Raw genomic sequence first — 21,442 nt, 5'->3', positions numbered from 1 at the left:
AGCATTGTGAGTGAGTCTGCCTGTAAGTGACGTACAAGTCTAAAACTGCAGAATTGGTTGCGCTGGTTTTAGACAAGGGGGCATACACCTTTCCCCTTTCTCGTCCGGATGGAGAGTTGCTGAGGCTGAATGCCCATTGGGACGATGCAGTATCTGTTGACAAAGAAGCTGAAAAAGCGGAGCCGGAACACAAAGCACGTCACGTGCGGACACCAAACAAAAAATGTGGAATGCCACAATTGTACCCCGAACTAGTTTGCTTAGGAGGATATTGACCACCACCGGTAACTTCAAAGATCGAGGTTCAATTTTAGTTTCATGACAAAACAGTTGTGAAAAAAGACCATATGATTTCACACGTGGAAAGAAAGCATTGCTGAAGGAGGAACTTTGAAAGACCTTAGATGCCAAAGTAATTTGCCCGTCGCTGTCTCCATTTGCCTCACCCATCGCCATTGCGACAATGGAATACGCATCCATGCTCAAGCGCCAGCTTGAGCATAAATTACAGAGCAGTAAATAGCCACACACTGCGCATTCCTTTTCCAACGCCGAGGATTGACCCCATCATCAATCAAACGGGAGCCTGTACCTGCTTTTCTCGCATAGGCGTGTGAAGGGCTTCTGGCAAGTGCCTCTACAAGAAGACACCAAGCAATACACTGGATCTGCACTATTATTCGCCTTATATAAATATAACTGTCTTCCCTTATGAAAAAACTCACTGAGTTTGTTTCAGAAAGTCATGAATGCGGAATTAAACCCCTTCATTGGACTCTTTCACATTGTATATGTCGACATCATCATATACTCTAAAAAGCTCCATGGAGAACATCTAGCTCATATATTGCCAGCATTATCTGATGCTAGGTTACGAGGTAATTTCTAAAAGAGTGAGTTATTCAAAACCAATGTCGCCTTTCATGACAGCGTTTCAGATGGCACAACGAAGAGCGTGAAGAATCGATGACTTGTATTACAGCAGGTTCGCAGGTTATACATTCACTTGGTGTATTTCTAAAATTGGTGGGTCACTTTCGACATTTTATTGAAGATTATGCTCTGAACGTCGTTGTCTCACAAGATTGACCCAGAAGGATGTCCGGTTTTGTTGGACATAAGAATGAGACGACGCCTACAGAGAATCGGTCCGCATAATTTCTCCTTATCCAGTGCTGTTCTCACCAGACTTCTCACTTCCTTTTGAATCTCGCTCTGGAAAAGGAGCCGTTTTGTACCATCGAGATTCATCGCGACCACAAAAACAGCTTCGTGTAGTTGGATACTACAGTTACTCATTGAACAAGACCGAATTGAACTACTCGACGATATAAAAAGAAGCAAAATGCACCAACAAAAATTTTCGCATTCATTAAAAATTTCAATCGTGTGTCCACCTAAGCAAATATTTTCCTCTAAGTCAACCGATTTATTTTAGGCATGAAAAAAATATTTTCGTTTTAGTTGGATTATTATCTGTAGAGAGTTAGGTTTCGATCACAACACTAGTTTTTGAAAGACGTAATTACATTTTGATGCTATATTATTTTTTCATAGAGGCCGGACAGCAAAATATGCTGTCTTCCGCATAGATGATAAATTTTGAGGTTGCATCAATACTTACAATCTCATTAATGTGTACGCTAAAGAAAGGAGAACCGAATATGCTGCGTTCGGGTACGCCAAATTTTTACAAAAACAAAAGATGAACGATAGCGTCCAATACATACACAGTGACTCCTGTTGTTGAGATACGAATGGAATATTTCGAGTTGCTTACCACGAAACCCGCAATCTGAGAGTTTCAGTGGAAGAATGTTATGGTTCAGTGAAACGAAAGTCTTGCTATATTCGATGAATAGACCAAGAGTTATAAGCCTATTCTCAATATTTTGTAGCACGCACTCTTTTAGAGTACATAAAGCTGTCTCCATCGACCTAGTTATACCAAACACTTATACGAGCCGAAGAGTATCTCTTATTTACTTTCTTATCACAAAACCGGGCCGTACGGGCGGCTCCGCTGCCGCCTACCGCGTCTTCTCTTTGATTTATCTCTCAAGATGGTCCCGCTCACGTCTCGCGTCCAGCCGTCGTATCGATGATAACATGATCTAGTGGGTCAACCTGATGCCGTCACCTTGACCAGGACGTTGTTATGGGGCACGGTGCGTTACGATGAGTATTTTCTCGTAGAAGGTACGCTTTATTTTATTCATTCTTACCAAAGCGCTCGTTTTTGATGCGCCAGGAGGACTCAGAACAAGGCTTCCCGGTAAGTGGCTCTCTTTCTCTCTCTCTCTCCCTCTCTCTCGAACTTCATTGCGATGTCGTAGACCGAGTCGCTTTTGCACCTTCACTCTGGGTCTTCGTAAGTAGTTCTGCATATTGGCAGCTTGCAAGGTATGTGGCCACCGGCCACTGTACTACAGTAATTACTATACTCCGGCAGCTGATCCGGAAGGTTGTGCGTTCGAAGCCAGCTGCGGCGATCGCATTTCAATGGATCCGAAATGCTAGAGGCTCGTCTACTAAGAATTAGGGACTCGTTAAATAACCACTGGTGAGCGAAATTTCTGGAGCCTAATAATAAGGTGGGCTTTAAAATCATAGCGTGGTCTTGGCAATCTAGACTCCAAGTATTATTAAGGTTCTTTTTTTTTTCATTGGTCTCTAGTTTCATATCGCGCATCGTTGCACCCGTACTTCTTTCAGGGTAGGTTGGCATTTACTGTCAATTCAACAAGGCTTTTGACTTACTGCTCCAGGTTAAGAATAATACTATTATTAATGCTTCTATATTATTATTATTATTATTATTATTATTAATATTATTATTATTATTATTATTATTATCAAAATGTTCGCCTTCATTGTAAATGCAGTTGCCGCAAACGGGATTCAGTACCGCGACATTTGGGCGCTGCTCCGGATTATTCAGCTTGCGAACTTTGGCGTTGGCTTGGCTTTTCCGTTTAAATGTAGACAGCAAATTCATCTTTATGGAAGATAGTGCTACGTCACCGTAGTAGCCCAGAAGTGTTCAGTGTTCGAGATAAACAGGCGATTTGAACAAAGGTGCAAATTAGAACCTCTCCTTTTGCTCAACTTTGGTTAATGACATTTATTGCCGGCCCGCAGAGGTCCTAACAAAATGTATTGTGTAGTTCAGCTAAAGGCAGTCAGAATTTGTAAAGAAATTTACCGTTTTCTCAGATTTGTGGTCTCTAAACATTTGATGCCAAGTATGAAATATCGGACTCTGATTTAGTTCAATAACACTGTGCTAACCTTCTGCTTTTCTTTTTTTTTTCATTTCAGAGTACAGATACCTAAACATAAAAGCTGTCACCATGGTGAAAACCGCCTGTCTTATTCTAGTGGGTCAGTGTACTACTTCTTTTTTATTAATTCAGACCATGAAACATTCAGCCAAAACTAAGGCAAAAAATAGAGGCCCCTTAAAGAGATTTATAGGTCGGCATTTCATTAAATACCTTTGTTTCTCATTATAAAATCTATGCGTTCTAAGCAGAGCCTTGTACGTGGCACGGCTGCTGAGGCCCACAAGACGGCTTTAAGCTCTCTCATAGTAGAGTACCAGGTGCTCTAAATTGTTAACCACTTTACCTAAACACACAAATCAAGTAGTTCTATCACTGCAATATGAAATATGAAATATAAAATATGCATGCTACCAAATTCGCAACTAAATAGTGCCTCCTTTCACATGCTCTGGCATGCTATTAAAGACGTGTTTCATCATCGAATGCGCGCGTCGCAGCAAGCTTGCGACAAATATGTTCCACGTGCCAGATAACTTGCGGTCTTTCTGTTATGATTCGGATAGTCCTGTTCCAATGTGAGGGAAGCGCAATCGACGCCACCAGAGAAAAAGGTGGTGACATAAAATTAGGCATTTGTCCTTATGGGGCTGTTCGCAGTAAGACGACAAAGAAGGCGAGACATTAACAGATCACTGAAAAGTGACCAGAACGCTTTGTTTCCAGCTCATTTCTATTGTGGTGGTCCCTTGTGGTTCTTCCAACATTGAATCAAAGCATATTGGCCCACTTCTCTATCAAGCATAACATACAGAGAGAGAGAGGGAAAGCAAAAAGCAACTGCAAAAGAAGCCAGATTACCCGTTGTATAAAAGACATCTCCAGTTACCTACCCATTAAGTGGGTGGTAAAGAGATTGTATTAAAGTATAAAAATGAGCAAAGGAGAAGGGTCTGTAAAGCTATCACGAAGGCATTTTGGAAGTGACACGACCGGCTGGATACATGATAACACATTCCAAAAGACACTGCTTAACTTCATACAAAACACCGCTCTTACTGCGCACATCTAATCCACGTATACATGCTAAGTATTATGGCTCCAGAAAGTCTCCGTCACAACTTAAAAAAAACTATATTACGTAGTAGGGCTCCACTTCGGGCTAGGAGCGTGACCTAAAGCATTGCGATAGAGCTAGTCCATCAATTCATACATCTATAAGGTAAAACCAGCCGGCTCAAGGGAGGGCAAAATGTAGATTGCTTACAGATGTCTTTATCTTGAACATGATTGCAACGATGATGGTGATTTCTAAAACTGTTGTCACAATCAGCTCTGGCTGCCGGTTGCCACGTGACAAGTGGCCAGCAGCTGCCATTCTGGGACGCCAACAGCTACGTGGACCAGATGCTCCTGTCGAGGCTGCCGGCTCACAGGGAGGACATCGATCCCCTGGTGGAGCCGGCGTTCGCTCTGCACAACAGTCACGACAAGCGGTACGGCCCGGTGCGTTTCGAAGACTCGAACGTCACCGGCCTCAGCCGGGTCTCCAGGGTGCAGCGCGGAGACCAGTGCGCCAGCGTCACCGACGAGTTCCCGGACAGTGCCAACGTCACGTGTCACGTCATTTTTGAGGCAGTCACGGTGAGTGTTGTACGACAGAGTAAAGACCACTTAATGATGATGGTCGAATCACTAAATGTGGCTAAGCGCTATACCGCAAAGCACACATTTCGTAAAGTCTGTTTGTTAGCAGGAATCTTTCTAACTACCACTCACTGCGAGAAGCCCTTCATCATTAGGAAATGCAATATGTATAGCGTGCAAACTGATCTACGTATTCAACCTATGCAAGCTAGGCTAACGCCACTAATTTTCCTCTATTGAAACATCATCCTCGACTTCTCCGACACATCCGGCGTGGTATATAGTGTGGCATGCAGTTAACGTGCCATGGCGGCTAAGCCGGTAAACTCCGGTTTGATTCCCGTAATTTTTACTACGGGTGGAGTTGGGGGAGAGGGGGTGGGTTTCAGATAAATTCAGGTACATATTCAAGAATGCCAGGTGCTCAAAATTATTGCACAGCATCTCCCTTCTGCGAATAACGTCGTAGTTACGGCTAGTAGAACCGCAGAACTTTCTTTTTAAGTTTAGTACATCAACATTTCTAGTCTGAGATAGAGAGATATACGCTATAACAAAAGGCCGGGAGGTTAACCAGAAAGCTAGCATCTGATTTGCTACCCTGCACTGGGGAAGAGAGAATTGTAACAAAAAAGTAAGGAAAACGGGGCGAGAGACAGAAAGTGAGCGGGAGGGAAGAGGAAACACACACGAAGATGACAGTACGCTTCTCTGAAATTGCTGAAGAGTTTTAGCAACGTGCAGTGACTTTTATGACGCCGAGCACTGGCATCGTCACCTACTTTTTTATCAGTCAAGGAGGTGAGTCGAGTAGTGGAACCTTTTATTTAAAATACGGGGGTTAGTCAGGCCCCCTCTTGGCATCGGCGCCAGTTCACTGAATGGCGCGTTTGTCCCATAACAGAGAGCCGAAGTAATACTGCAATGCAAAACACAGCCTATTCTAAAACCTCTCTAACGCACAATCGGATGCTTTCGACGCACTCAAGGGGCTTTTAAGTAATAAAAACATGCTTTCTTATATATAACCCTGCGAGTCGATTCCTCAAATCACTTATGCGCGTCTACTGCATTCTAGTTTGTTTTGTTCGTTAGTTTTTGTTTGCTGCATGCATTCAACACCTTAAGCTATTCCCAATATGATGAGGTTGTATTGGGTGCGGAGCACATGAGGGAGGCAGACTGTCGTATGCTGTCGCCGTCGATGGGCGTAACGTTGGCACAACCACATGTACCGTATTTGCCATCTGTGGCGCACGCTCACTCTCAAGAGACGTCTTTTTTCCCTTGTTCTTCATTTTGCCGAAGACTTTAAATAAAGCCACGTGTAAAAATGTTAAAGAAATGAAACAAGCGACAAATTGAAACAGAGAGGAAGAACGGAAGAAAATTGGACAAATATTGGTAAAAAGAAAATAAAAGACAGAAACAAAACTGAAAATGCTATAGGATAGAAAGCAAAAGGAAAGAAAAAGAAAAGCGAGAAGAAATAAATAAGGCTGCCGAGCTCCTCACTTCAGTTCAATTCAATTTATTACCATAAAGCCCCCCCCCCCCCCTCTTTTTTGAAGAGGCATAACATGCGGTGAGCTGTTGCATTTAGGTTAACAAACGCAGTGAACGTAAATTTAGTCTTGAGTATGAACACTAATACAATCTTGAAAAGCAGATGATGAGACGGTGGTGATGATGTCCCGGGGAAGGCCGTTTCAGTCTGTGGCAGTTCTAAAAAAAAAGAAGGATGCACAAAAAGTAGTGGTGCATGATGATGGGCAGGCAACCGGAAATGAATGACTGGTTCGATGAGATATGCGCGTAGTAACTGTTACATCAGGTGGTTGATTGAGCGAGGAATGAAATAGAGTTTCAGTGCGGCGACGCAAAGAAAGGGGTGGGAGTCCAGATTTCATTTTCAAAGATTAAATACTGATATCGCATGAGTAAGATGAGGAAATTAATCTGACGGCACCATTTTGTACAGCTTCTAATGCATTGATTAAGTACGCTTTATCTGGTCTCCATATGGCAGATGCGTAAACTTTCATCAGGCTTGGCACCACTGGCGCGAAAAAGCCTTAACGTTTTAAACAGTGAACGTCAGAAAGAGACAGGCATGGCACATTTGGTACATCATTGCATTATAGTGTCGTCATGCTCAAACTAAGTTGCGCTATATCAAAACAGCGTTGCAAAGCCCCAGAATGCAGACTACTTGTCAGTAAGACTTTTGCGTACATACTCCATCATTTAACGTTTATGGTAAAGCGTTTAAGGTGCGCGGCTTCCGACCCGAAAGTCGTGGGTTCGATCCCGGCCGTGGCCGACGCGTTTTGAAGGAAGCGAATCCCTCGAGGACCATCTGCAGATGTGGTACGTCAGTGCACGTTTAGAAAGCACCACACAGTCGAAATTCCCCGAGCCTTCCACTGTGGCGCGCCTCATATTCATATAGTTGTTTTGGCTCAGGAAACCCGAGAATTGGCTATTATTGTCAGATGACTCTGTCTCTTCATAATGCGACAACCCCATCAAGATACTGACTTAAAGAGAACAGGCAAACTAGAAAGTCATTAGCTGTCTTGTCTTACTTGCAAGTTTGCGGGCTCATTAGTCTTCAACATGATAGATCGTTACCATCATGAATATTCGGCTTTTCTTCAAAAGTAATTGAAAGGTTCACAAAAGTGTACAGAAAAAAAATCCAGAATTTTGCAACTGTCACATTTCATATACTAAACACCATATACCAGCGTGTGCCTACGATATGCGGCTGGGCATAGCAATTGTCCACGCAAAGGACAGCATGGTGTGTTTACAATAACTCATTATACGAGGGCTGTTCTATAAAGACTGAGAGACTGGCTCTCTAAAACGTTTATTTTCGAAACATTTATTTCTGAACCATTACTCATAAAATTTGTTACTCATAATACCTTCACATTACTCATAAATATCTTCAAGGTATTCTCCCAGCGTTTGTACCATTTCTAATAAACAGAGGTGAAGCTACTTTTAACCACCTGCTCGAAAACTGCCTCCAAACCTTGACTGCATTTTGGGCGGTGTCGAAATGACGTTGCTTCAGTTCCGTTTTCGCCACGGAGTACAAAAAAGTCACACCTTTGCCGCAATTACGTAGCAATGAACGTAATAGCAACCAATTGGAAGGTCACGCAAAGAATGAAAAGCAGATCGATGCGTGCCCCGCGATTCGCATGCGAATGTGATGTATGAAACGTACTCACAAGCACAGATGCACGCAAATGAGCGTCTCAGTTGTTACTTCGCTGTGTCTGAAAACCCCCGCTTTTTGCAAACGAAGACTTCAATGAGTGCAGTGACCTTTGTGCGCCCAGTAACTAAAACATAATTGTTCCAGGTAAAGCCCAAGGCCCGCCATGACGCACAATCCTCTTCTCCTCCCCATCGCGAGATAAGGGCGCGCGAGGCAGCGTCACTCCCCTCCTGTAAGCGGGGCTAAGTACGCGTTAGAGATTAGAGTACGTGCCACTGCGCGATGTGGTGACGCGCGCTCAATGCGCCATCTTGCTGGTAATGCTGAAAACACGATTCCCCCCGAGATGCCCGTCAGCCTCGGTAAGTGAAGATATGAATACCTTGTCGTTTAAACGTTGAAGAACGTGCTCCTCGGTTGCTCAGTGGTTAACGCCTCGCATTCACGACGCAGAGGTCCCATGTTTGATTCTGCGCGCCGGAATCTTTTTCTGGATTTTTCTCTTTCTTGCGCTTTCATATATATATATATATATATATATATATATATATATATATATATATATATATATATATATATATATATATATATATTTCTGCTCACGGCTGGTTATTTTCCATCCACTTTTCTTTCTTCTCATTTACATTCCAATGGTTCTAATAACTTCCCCTGTACATTCCTTGGCATTACTCTCTGTTAGATCTTATTAATATTGTGTTAAAACACGGAAAAACGAGCCCTTAGGTATACACTTCTTTCCCTTATATATATATATATATATATATATATATATATATATATATATATATATATATATATATATATATATATATATAAATATATATATATATATATGTATGTGACGAACCACACGAGAACGGTGTGGTGGAATGGTAGATAAGGAGGAAGACGAAGACAAATAAATGGTTCATCGTACAGGCATCGCGCCTCCTGCGTCACACTAGTCGACAGGATCTACCGTGCACTTCATCATGGCCACATCCAAGAAAGTCATCAACATCCCGAAGTACTCGGGAGCATCTAGGGACGTCCCCTTTGACAAGTGGCTCCGACTCTTTGAGGTGAGGACTGCGGCCGCAGCATGGACGGAGCGAGACAAGCTGTGCTACTTCTCCAATTACCTTGAAGGTGAGGCTTTCCGATGGTTTCTCACCGAGGTTTTCGACACAGACGCGTCTTGGGAGAGCTTATGTGAACGCATGAAGGGACGCTTTACGAGCGGCGTCGCGGATCCTTTTCGCCAATTCATTCATTGCCGATTGCGAACAGGCCAGAGCTTGAAGGAATACTATAATGAAAAAATGTCTCTCGGACGCCTCGCTGACCTAAAGGACACGCACCTTATATCAGGGCTCATCGACGGCCTTCCTGCGCATATGGAGATGGTGCTTGCTGGGCTTACCTCGTCTACACCAGAGGCATGGCTTACAGCTGCACTTCGTGTAGAGTCAACCATGCAGAGAATGAAGTTACATCGCTTTCCACCCGCTCGGAATACACAGATTAACCTAACAAGTGACAGAACTAGTCAGCGTCCACGTAATTCCCCGGTGCGAACACCCGTGCGTGAGTGCAAACACTGCGCGATGGATGGCTTACCCCGACAGATGTACTGGCATAATGAATGCCTACGATGCGCAAGCATTTCCGCCTTCTCCACCAACCAGGGAAACGAGGAGGGCGACCCAGAGTTCATGTAATTCAGTTTGATGCCCTCATTAACGGGTACCCTATCAGCGCTACACTTGATACCGGAGCTACGATTACCTGAATCAACGAAGCAGTGCTGAAGGCACTTTACCTGCAAATAATGAGGAATTCATGCATCTCAGTTCAACAAGTCACATCATCTACCAAAACTTTGGGTCGCGTTAATCTAAAGGTACAGATAGGAAAAGTGACAAGAGAAATTCAGGCTCATGTTATACAAGGCATGAAGAGCAACTTACTTCTTGGCTTGGATAGTGCTTGCCTCTTTAACTTGTCGCTGGACCTTGACACTATGACTCTACGCCAAGGGAAAGACATCCTCCATTCTCGTACACAGAACCAAACCACGGTTAACAAGGGCGCGTCTTTGCAAGGTGTTGAAGTTTGTGATGTACTACATCTAAATAAAACTCAACAGTTGGCATTGAAGCAGCTTATCCACAAGTACGATGACATTTTTTCCAAGTCACAGACAGACATTGGGTGCATCAACGGCGAAATGCATCGCATTCATCTCAACAACTATGTTCTCATTCGTAGAGCTCCCTATCGATGCTCAGAATCTGACAGCGTTGAAATGGACAGACAGGTCAAAGCTTCTCAAGCAAGGTGTCATACGACTATCTACCTCCCCATACGCTGCGCCAGCACTTCTGCTGGCAGAGAAAAAAGAAGAAGGACGCACGCGATTCTGCATCGACTACCGCAATCTGAACGAATTGACGGTGCCTGATTATCAGCCCATCCCTCGCATCGATGACGTTCTCGATTCTCTGGGGAAATCTACGTACTTCTCGACATTAGACATAACGTCAGGTTGCTGGCACGTGAAGATTCACCCTGATGACATTCCGAAAACGGCGTTTGTCACACGTACCGGTAACTACGAGTGGCTCTTCATGCCTTTTGGCCTTCGGAATGCTCCGGCCACCTTCGAACGGGCTGTCAAATTCGTATTGGCAAAACACCGTTTGCAGAACGTCACGAATTACTTCGATGACATTGTTGTCTACTCTGACACGTTTTCAGACCAGCTGAAGCATCTGGAGAGCGTTTTGAAAGCTTTCAAAAGCGAAGGCGTCAAGCTGAAATTAAAGAAATGTCAATTCGCTCGAACCTCCATTGAGTACCTGGGACACAAGGTTTCGCATGGCACCATCACTCCAAAGCAAAGCAACGTGGACGCAATCCTACGGTTTCCGACACCATCACGCCCTAAAGAGTTGCAGCGTTTTCTCGGCACTGTCAATGTTTACCGGCGATACATCGACCACTTCAGTCAAATCGCTCACCCACTGACGCGCCTGCTCAGCAAAGACGCCACCTGGAACTGGGATGCGGAGTGTGAACTGGCTTTCACTCAGCTCAAGAAATGCGTGACAGAAGAGCCAATCCTTAACATCTACGATGCCACTAAGCCTTGTGTGCTATACTGCGATGCATCCAACAGAGGTATCGGCGCCGTCTTGAAGCAGGCTGATGATGAAGGTAGAGAGCACCCAATCGCATACCATTCACGGAAGTTACTAAAACACGAAATTAATTACGCCATTACAGAACTCGAATGTTTGGCAATTATTGACGCCATCGATAAATGGCACTCCTATCTACACGGGAAACCTTTCACTGTGATCACAGATCACGCAGCGTTGCAATGGCTTAAAAGCACAAGAATCCCTGAGGCCGACTTTTCCGGTGGTCCCTGAAACTCTCCATGTACGACGTGAACATCAAACACCAAAAGGGCATTGACAACATTGAAGCTGATGCACTATCTCGAAGCCCGGTAGTTCAACTCCTATCTGCTGAGCAACTGCGAGAGCATGACAACGACAAACCACCCGGAAAGCATACCATTCAGAACGGACTGAGTATAGTGACACGCAGGGGAATTCGAAAAGTATATGTGCCTTTTGCCCTCCGGTCTTCTCTTCTCCAAAAATCTCATGACGCTTTCGGTCATGTCGGGGTAAAGAAGACGCTGCGGCTTCTCTCTCCACAGTACTATTGGCCCGACATCATCACCGGCGTGAGCGAGTACATACGCCACTGCGATACCTGCCAGCGCTGCAAGAAACCGAAGAACAAACGATTTGGTTCCTTGGAGTCTTTGCCACCAGCGGAACAACCGTTTGATCTTCTGGCATGGACACTATCGGAGATTTTGGCAACTACGGCTCATCCAAAAGATTCATTCACTTAGCCGTTGATCATGCCACCCGTTATGTCTGGGCTTTCGCACACAAGAATGAGACTTGCGACGCGTACATCTCTTTCCTGAAGAGTATCTTCGCTGCTGGAAAGCCGCGGAAGTTGCTTTCCGACTGCGGCACAGGATTCACTGCCGGCAAATTTAAGCAGTTCCTCAAGCACAACAATATTCATCAGCTTTTAACAAGCTCACAATGCCCGCAGTGTAATGGCCTAAACGAGCGCACTAATCAGACGATCGTTACTCGCCTCCGATGCAAGATCAACGATGAACCCCGAAAACCATGGCCACGTCTCCTCTCGGACGTTGTCGACGAGTACAATAGAACACCTCACGAAGTCACAGGCTACCCACCCTGCTTTCTTATGTATGGCACACCATCGTATCCCTATGCCCCGCCGCGGTGGTCTAGTGGCTAAGGTACTCGGCTGCTGACCCGCAGGTCGCGGGTTCAATTCCCGGCTGCGGCGGCTGCATTTCCGATGGAGGCGGAAATGTTGTAGGCCCGTGTACTCAGATTTGGGTGCACGTTAAAGAACCCCAGGTGGTCAAAATTTCCGGAGTCCTCCACTACGGCGTCTCTCATAATCAAATGGTGGTTTTGGGACGTTAAACCCCACAAATCAATCAAATCATCGTATCCCTATCTTCTTCCAGGCGTTACCGAAAATCTTCAGGAAGCTCGTACAAACGCAGTCCGCAATTCAGTAGCATATCACGAGAAAAACAAGATCATATATGACAAGAAGTTCCTTCCATTAGAGCTTCAAGTGGGAGACTTTGTTCCATATAAAACACCCTGACACCCGAACCGCGGCAAACTCAGCGCAATCATGGAAGGACCCTATACGATCATACGCAAGATTTCGGCAGTTAACTACGAGATCGACCGCAGCGTGGCTCCACTCGGTCGCCAGACTGACATCGTTCATGTCGGGAGACTTAAACTATATCATCCACCCCTGCATCTACGTCTCTCTCGGGGGAGGGGGGAAGCGTCTAATGAACCACACGAGAACGGTGTGGTGGAATGGTAGATAAGGAGGAAGACAAAGACAAATAAATGGTTCATCGTACAGCCATCACGCCTCCTGCGTCATATAATATAATATATATATATATATATATATATATATATATATATATATATATATATATATATATATATATATATATATATATACACGGTGAATGACGCTGACGTCGACACCAGCCGCAGAATCCAGCGAGAATCCAGCAATAAAAGAAGCCGCGAGGAGCCAGATGAAGACAATACGGTGGCTGAGAGGGTGCTGAGATGTTTTTCCGACGAGGCATTTAACCAAAGTGTACGCAGTGTGAGTCCTTGCTTCATCCTAGTGAAGTTTACAATTCCCCACAAGTTAGGGCCCATTTCGTTGAATGTGTTCTTTTATGAGCGTCTACGAAACACTTCTGCAGTCTTCAGACAGTCAGCCCCATAGGAATTGACTGGGTGCAGGACACTTCCTTGTGTTTGAAAAATACGATCACTGTTATGGCTACCTTTCTGCTTTAGCCCGCATCGATGCATGGAAGCTATGACATGCGAGTTCATGTTTGGAGGCGCTACCGCAACGGACTGAGTGATGTGAAATTTGGCGAAAATTTATGGAGTCACAATGTCAACGAACTACGCGAAGAGATAACGCAGCCAGCGCGCCGTGAAAACTGTCTGACCGTGTCAGAGTCGCTATTGAACAACCCTCGTGCTACAGCACAATTACCTGCGTCTGTCTGTCTCTATCTCTCCCACTTCACTCTACGTAGGTGATTGTTAGAAGGCTACTACGATGTCCTTTATGCCAACATGTCTTTTATTGCAAATGAGTTCTGTGGAAACCCGCAAGGTGGTGGAAGGGTTAAGAAATCGAAATAAGACTCTGAACCAGGACAAAATTTTTGGCAAATAAGCTTTTTTTCCGAGAAATTCGTATGGATTTTCTTGTGGCTTCGGGCTACAAATGGTGGTTGTCTTCTTTCCGTTTCTGAACCATTTCTTTTATTTTACGTTTGACTCCATTCTCAGTCTGTGTTTTTTCCATAATCTTCTCCTTCTTCTATTTCTCCTCTTCCTTCTTCTGCTGCTACTGCTGCTGCGGTTGCTACTACTACTAACTCGTGTGAATTAAATTTTCGCACAAGACATGCGGTGTACGTTCTTCTCGCAGGTCTATTTGGACAGCCTTCTGACTCGCTCTGACGACATCGCGATGGACGTCAAAGCTAACGTGACGTTCCGGAAAGTGCTGGCCCGCCTCGACGTGCACTTGGCTCCGTGGTACGACCCAGTGGTGAACCTGACCGTCGGTGCCACCTTCAGTGACCTCCGTTCGACCTTCGAAGGACTCGCCGAGACACCTGAAACGCAGAAACTTATCTGGGGCTACGAAAAAACGGCGAAGGACATTGTCGCTCGGGCCATTACCGTAAACGTAGCGAGTGCGTTGACGAAAGCCGCGTCAGAGCTGGTTTTTCCTTGCTGTCACAGCTGATGACATGCAACGATTAGAGAAGATGTTAAATGAAATCCACATAGCTTTACAACTGATTGCCGCCAAACAATCTGCCTCTAAGTTTGAGTGTAGATATTCACGCTTATTCCAATATGCACTCTAAAGTAGGCCTATAATGTTTTTCTTCAATTTAGCGTGAGAGAGCGCAACGTATTCCTTGAAGTAAAGGCTGTGCAGGGTAACTGTGAGGGAGCACGCTTCCCAATTCTTCCATACAAAAAAGTTTTACTGCCGGAGACCCCTGGCCATTGCATCAACAAGTTCTTGTATCCTATCGTAAATGTCCCCGGTTTCTTTTACTCGACAGCCACAACCAAAAAGAGCATAAATGACAACAAGGATTTGCGTACGCGGTCACTTAGAGGCCCCAGCGCTAAAGGTTGGTAATAGACAGTTTAGTCGGGCTTCCAAAGCAGCTCTGCGGATGCCAACATGAAGCTGACCATTAGTAAATGCAAACAATGTAACTACACTAGGAACGAAAAACTGGGTGACCCTCAAGCTGGCGGTCCCACTCAGGTGACAACCGCTCCGCATTTTACGCATTATTTGCGGACGCACTGTGTTCGCTGCGCTTAACGAATAAATTTCAATTATGTTAAACCAGACACCCTATCATATCCGCTTTACAATGACATCTGGTGTTAATACCAGATTATTACCACGTTAACTTCATCACACAATAACAATATCCAATATCGAATGAATACAGATCTCGTCAGGATCTACAGTCATCCACGTATTCAACTATCCTTCGCGAGCTGCATTCCTTTCTGTGTATCTTCCCCGTATGAATGAATGAACTTAAAAGAAATAATTCCAGCATCTCTACAGAGTGGTCGATGGTGGGATGGGCGAAGCTCCGGTGGGTTTTCAGTGACACCGCGAATCCTCCGAGGAGCAACCGGCGGGTTCCACCCGGCGCCGCGCACGCTTCGCTGCCGCTTCCCGCTCTCACATTCCATGGTCCCCTTCTCGTTGAGCCCACTTGGCAGCGTCGTCCTCGGCGCGCACAGTCTTCAAATCCGCCCGGCCGTAGCAGCCAGTCTGAAAGCAGCGGCACCTCCAACGCCATCTAGTGTTCATTCACACAACCACCATATTGCACACGGATGGATGAGTGGATTGATATGGCTGTACCCTTGAGATAGGGTGGTGGCTAGCGCCACCTAGCCGTCATACTTAGTGAACCAACAACTTGATTTATCTTTTTAGGGGCGAAGCTCCTTATGGTGTAGCTTGTGCGTCACTCGTAGTACGTAACCACCAGTGGCACATACCCGAAATAGTGGTCCTTACGATTTTGACCTCCAAGGTGGTTCCGGTAAGAGATTTCTTCTGTGCGTTGTTGAACAATAAAAGATAGTGCTCAATGCACATGTTAATGGCTGCTAAGGGGGAATGAGAGACAGGAGCATTCGGCCTTTAGGTAACGCGCACGCTGCGATCCCCATTAGCAGCTATTGGCATGTACATTGAGCACGATCTGACAAGAAAGGGTTGCTACGTTATACTCGCTGGGTGTAACCTCCTTGGTTTTAGAAAGGTTTAGCGAGCGTTCGGCCGCATAGCCATGAATACAGTGAACTAGTATATACCATGAACTCGAGGTGGTTAAAGGTGGGAAGTAAACCCGAAGCGCAAGCCGTAAGAAAGTGTGCATGTGCCACTTCCCGTTTAGTCCTTGAAATGTCCGCTGGATGGCGGTGCTTCTATATGGAGAATATATGATGAAAAGATGCGAGATGGTGGTACTTGGAGTGCTGAATAGATCGACGGACGGACACACAGACAGATGCATGGATGGAAGCATGAACGGACGCAGGCGCGGATGCATGGACGAACGCAGGGATGGACGCACGAACAGACGCACGCACGGACGGGTGGATGGACGCATGGACGGTTACACAGACGTACGCAGGAACGGACGGAAGGAAGAACGAATGGACGGACGAATGCTTCGCCCCACTCCCCATCATTCACTCCGTGGATATGCTGCCATTTTTTATTCCTTAAAATAGTGAAGTTGAGGACTGATACTTTGCAGTGAAGGATTTATTTTCACTCGTGCCTTGATTTCAGCCACCTATCATATAACCACCTTTCAATTATTTTTACTCGCTTAATGTCAATGTTTCCTTTGCTGTCCCTAAACCCCAGTGCTTTGAAAAACTCTGCGCCATCATCATGAACTATAGGGTGAAGCGCCTTGCAGGACATTATCAGGTGTCCGGCAGTTTGCTCCTCCTCTCCACACGCACTGCATACCGTGTTTACTCCTTCGTAATTGGCCCGATAAATCTTGGTTCGCAATACTCCCGTCCTGGCCTCAAACAGTAGAAAACTACCCCGAGTATTACCATAGATCCTTTCCTTGGCAATTTCCTGCTTAAAAATTTGATAGATATTTAGTGCGGACTTCTTAATCATGCCAATTCTCCACATATTTGTCTCCGTTTCCTTCACCTTCTTAACCGATAGTTCTTTTTGTTTGGCCCCCTACTCTTTTCTGAGTACTTACCCGTCAAGCGGCAACAATGACATCGACATACCTTCGCCAGCAAGGTTTGACTATCGCCACAGAAAAATGCGCAGCGGTGACATTTACACGCAAACCGATGTCTTTCTACTCATTGTGCATCGATGGCAGATCAATCCCATATAAGAGCACTCATAGATTCTTAGGCGTCATCGTAGATCGTGACCTAACCTGGAGCCCGCATGTCACATACCTGAAGAAAAAGCTCATTGGCATTGAGAATGTATTCAAGTTCGTCGCCGGAAAATCATGGGGCCCATCCGTGCACTCCATGTTGCAACTTTATACAGCCCTCTTTCTCGGAACTCTCCGGTACAGCCTTCCGGTCCTGTCCAACACGTGCAAGACTAACATCCGTGCACTGCAAAGCGTACAAGCCCAAGCACTTCGGACATGCCTTGGCCTTCCAAGATGCTCATCGACAGTGTCAACTATTGTTATTGCACAAGAACAACCGGTCACAACGCACATCATTGTCGAGACGCTGAGAGCGCACATTCGGCATTTATCACGGCTACCGTCACATCATTTAGCGTGTTTGACAGCTCGGAGGCCCCATTCTTCGTACTGCGGTATCGTGACAAAACATCAGGACATACTACCGCCTGGCTTCAAACTTGCCATGCATCCAGCAACTGCGCCATGGAGTCTTCGTCAACCTGACGTGCGCTTATCAGTTCCTGGAATCTTTAAGAAGGCACGCATGTCAACGCTAGCCCTGAAGCAACTGACTTTGCGTCTGTTGGACGAAAGGTACTTCGACCGCATACATGTCTACACCGATGGCTCCACTAATTCCAACAGCTCCACAGGAGCAGTGGTTGTTCCATCTGAAAATGTGTTGCTTCAGTACAAGTTTTCTCACACCACGACGTCGACAGCAGCAGAGCTCGCAGCACTTCAAGGTGCAGTAAAGTACATTCTTCACCAGGAACCTAACCAATGGGCCATCTTTTGCGACTCCAGGTCAGCCTTACAGTCACTACGGTTTGTTCTGCAGCACGGGCTACATGAACAATCAGTATATCAGATAAGGCACGACTACCACGAAGCGCTCGCGGAAGGTCACGATATTGTATTTCAGTGGTTGCCGAGTCATTGCGGAATCGTTGGCAATGACCGCGCAGATGAAGCTGCTCGATTGGCTCATGACCAAGACCAGCGCACGCCCATACCACTCTTGAGAACGGACGCTGCAAGGCTACTACAATCACTTGCTCGCCGTATATCTCTCCTACAATGGAATACGCAGGGTTTCTCCAACACGCACCTGTATTCGATCGACCCAAACTTGCAACTTCGTTTGCCATCCGGGTTCCCACGATGCGCTGAAACTTTACTGTGTCGCATGAGGTTGGGCGTGGCATTTACGAATTCGTACTCTCGTCTCCTTGGAATGGCGAGCACTTCGGCATGCAACATCTGCGCCTGCGAGGAAACGCTTGAGCACTTTCTATGTCATTGCCCAGCATACCAGACCGAACGACGTATTATGGAAGCCAAGCTCTGTCAGCTGCATTCACGGCCGCTTACAGAAGAGAAGATCCTGGGACCTTGGCCGACGGCTTCCCATACGCGCAAAGCCACGAAAGCCCTCTTGTACTTTTTAAGGAACACCAAACTTCACGACCGCTTGTGAAAGAACTGTGCGAGGCCGTGCTGTGTAGTTTCGAGCTGACTATTTATGCTTCTCTTTCTTACTCCTCTTCTTTTCTGTCTCTTTTCGTTCTATTATTCCCCTTTTCCTCCACCCCAAGTGTAGGGTAGCCAACCGAGCCAAGCTTGGTTAACCTCCCTGCCTTTCCTCTCTATTTATCTCTCTCTCTCTCTCTCTACCCGTCAATTTTCTGGTTTGCTTCTTCCATTTCGTATCGACATTCATCAGGTACAAGTAGCTGAAAACCTTCCTAGCCCCACGCTCCTCCCCCTTTTCTCTCAATTTCTTCTCACATTTTATCTCGCTGCTAGCTTCCCTGCCCTCAAATGATGTCCGTCCCATATCAGCTTGTACTCCCTGATTTGGTGTATTCCCGTGAGCTCCTAAAGCAAGCCTACCTATTCCACGTTGCTTCATTTCTAATCTTGCTTGAACTGCTGATATCATGCACAAGACCGCATTGCCGAACGTCAGACCACAAACCATGACCACGAACCATATTCCTCTCACAACATCATACCTATTGTAATTCCGAAGTGTCATATATTTTTCATGACTGCTGCATTCCTGTTACCTTTAGTCGTCACGTATATTTCGTGTTCCCTTAGGTACTCGGTCCCATTGCTTATCCATACGCCCGGATATTTGTATTTATCTGTTATCTCTAGTGTGACCTCCTGTATTCTAAGCTCACTATCTTCATTATCATTAAAAATCCTGACTACTGATGTCTCCTTACTGAATCTGAAATCTAACCTGTCTCCCTCATTACCGCAGTTGTTTATCAGTCTCTGCAAATCTTCCTGTTGTTGGCCATTAGCACTATATCATCTGTGTACATCAATGCTGGTTGTGTCTGTTCAGTCAGTTTTCCTTGTTTGACGAAAAGAGAGGCTGAAGCCAAATCCATTTCCCTCTAATTTGGCCTCTAATCCTTGTAGGTACATCATGAATTACACAGGTGACAGAGGAGGAAACCCCTGCCTAAGCCCCCATTTTCTCTCTGTGGGCTTGGATACCTGTTTTTCCCATTTTATAACGACCTTGTTACTTTTATAGATATCTTTTAAAAGATTAGTGACTCTATCTTACACACCTAGTGTGTCCAGTATTCCACATAAGTCCTATTGAACCACGCTATCGTACACTCCCTTGATATCCAAAAATGCTAGCTCCAAAGGCCTGTGTTCCTTTTCTGCTATTTCGATGCACTGCGTCAGTGAGAAGAGGCTGTCTTCCAACCTACTGTGTTTGCGAAATCCTTTCTGGAGTTCCCCCAGCACCCCCTGATTCTCAATCTATGCCTGCAGTTTTTTCTTTATAATCTTCATCGCCAGCCTGTAGACCACTGATGTCACTGTTATAGGACGGTAGTTGTTTAAGGCAGCTTTGTCCCCCTTTCCTTTATAGGCCATGCTCATCCTAATAAGGTTCTATCCCTCGGGGACTTCCCCATCGATTATTGTTTTGCTCCCTGCCTCTCTCAAAGTCAACTTAGACTTGAGTCCCAGTGCCTTTATCAGAGTAATTGGGATGCCATCTGGGCCTGTTGATGTACTACTAGGAACCCTCTTCTCAGCCCTTTCCCAATCTCGTTGTGAAAATGGAGCCACTGCGCCGCTCGATTCATCCTTGTCTGTTAAGGTGCATAGGAAACTTATTTGTTGAAGTTTTTCTGTCACCCTTGTTCTTATATATTCAATAGCTTCGTCCCCTTTTAGCCTAACACCTAAAGCTGTAGTTATAAACCTCTCCTCTACGCTTGTCTCATTTTTCAAGGAGTTTAGATTGTTCCAAAAGTTTGCAGCTGCAATTCTATCCTTTTTATGTACTTCTGCCAGCCACTGAGCCCCTTTATTCTAATTTTTTTATTGATCGGAAGGGATGCTTCCCTTCTACAGCTTAGAAAGACGTCCCATTTTCTTTCAACATCATCGGTTGTTTCATCCCACTGCTTAGCACGCCTGTGTTTCCTAGAGGCTTCCTGACGTTTTGCTATGGCTCTCTTAACTTCCTGATGCCACCAACTCTTGAGTACCTGTCTCCTTTTTCGGGTTGACTTGTCACGTGCCTTATCAAGCTTTAGTTCAAACAGTCTGCTTATATTCGTGTACGTCCACACTGTTTTATTATCCTCAGTAATTACTTTTTCATTTTGTTTAGTAGCTATTTCTATTTGCCTGTCTGAATAAAAATTTTTCTGTAGTTGCTCATCTTGTCTCCTTCCCACTTTCACTGCTCTTCCAAAACTTAGCTTGATACGTTGTGATCACTACCCACACTTCTGGAGCCACATTCATCTAAGTGCATTCCCCGGAGCCTATCATAAATGCTATTTGACATCAGTGCGTAATCTATCGTCGACTGAAGCCTTCCTACCTCCAATGCTATTTGCCCTTCACACTTCTCAGCACTGTTGCAAATGAGCAAATCATGCCTTTCACACATATCCATGATCATTTTGCCTGTTGGGTCGGTATACCCACCTATATCTTCTATGTGCGCATTCATATCTCGTAGTATAATTATCTCAGACTCTCCTCCTAATTCCTCAGTGTCATTTGTTATACACCCTACCATTACTTGGTTTTCCTCTCTGGCCT

At 45.3% G+C, this 21,442-nt stretch overlaps 1 protein-coding gene across 3 annotated transcripts in view; it reads left to right on the top strand.

The window, feature by feature from the left end:
• The window catches only part of LOC142796451 (uncharacterized), a 129,089-nt gene extending 113,838 nt beyond the window's left edge, over positions 1-15,251 (top strand). Inside the window, exons 1-4 of one of the 3 annotated variants that reach the window (XM_075887132.1) lie at positions 2,117-2,275; positions 3,322-3,384; positions 4,618-4,928; positions 14,299-15,251. In XM_075887132.1, coding sequence (XP_075743247.1) covers positions 3,354-3,384; positions 4,618-4,928; positions 14,299-14,622 — 666 coding nt within the window. In that variant the 5' untranslated portion in view covers positions 2,117-2,275; positions 3,322-3,353 and the 3' untranslated portion in view covers positions 14,623-15,251. Of the gene's footprint in view, positions 1-2,116; positions 2,276-2,421; positions 2,564-3,321; positions 3,385-4,617; positions 4,929-14,298 lie in introns of those variants that run through there. The other 2 variants (XM_075887133.1, XM_075887131.1) reach the window with 2 other exon arrangements.
• The last annotated feature ends 6,191 nt before the right edge of the window (positions 15,252-21,442 follow it).

This window comes from Rhipicephalus microplus, chromosome 2 (genome assembly GCF_043290135.1).
Source record: "Rhipicephalus microplus isolate Deutch F79 chromosome 2, USDA_Rmic, whole genome shotgun sequence".
Lineage (NCBI taxonomy): Eukaryota > Metazoa > Arthropoda > Arachnida > Ixodida > Ixodidae > Rhipicephalus > Rhipicephalus microplus.
The sequence above is the reverse complement of the archived record's forward strand: the minus strand, read 5'-3'. Positions and strand labels throughout refer to the sequence as shown.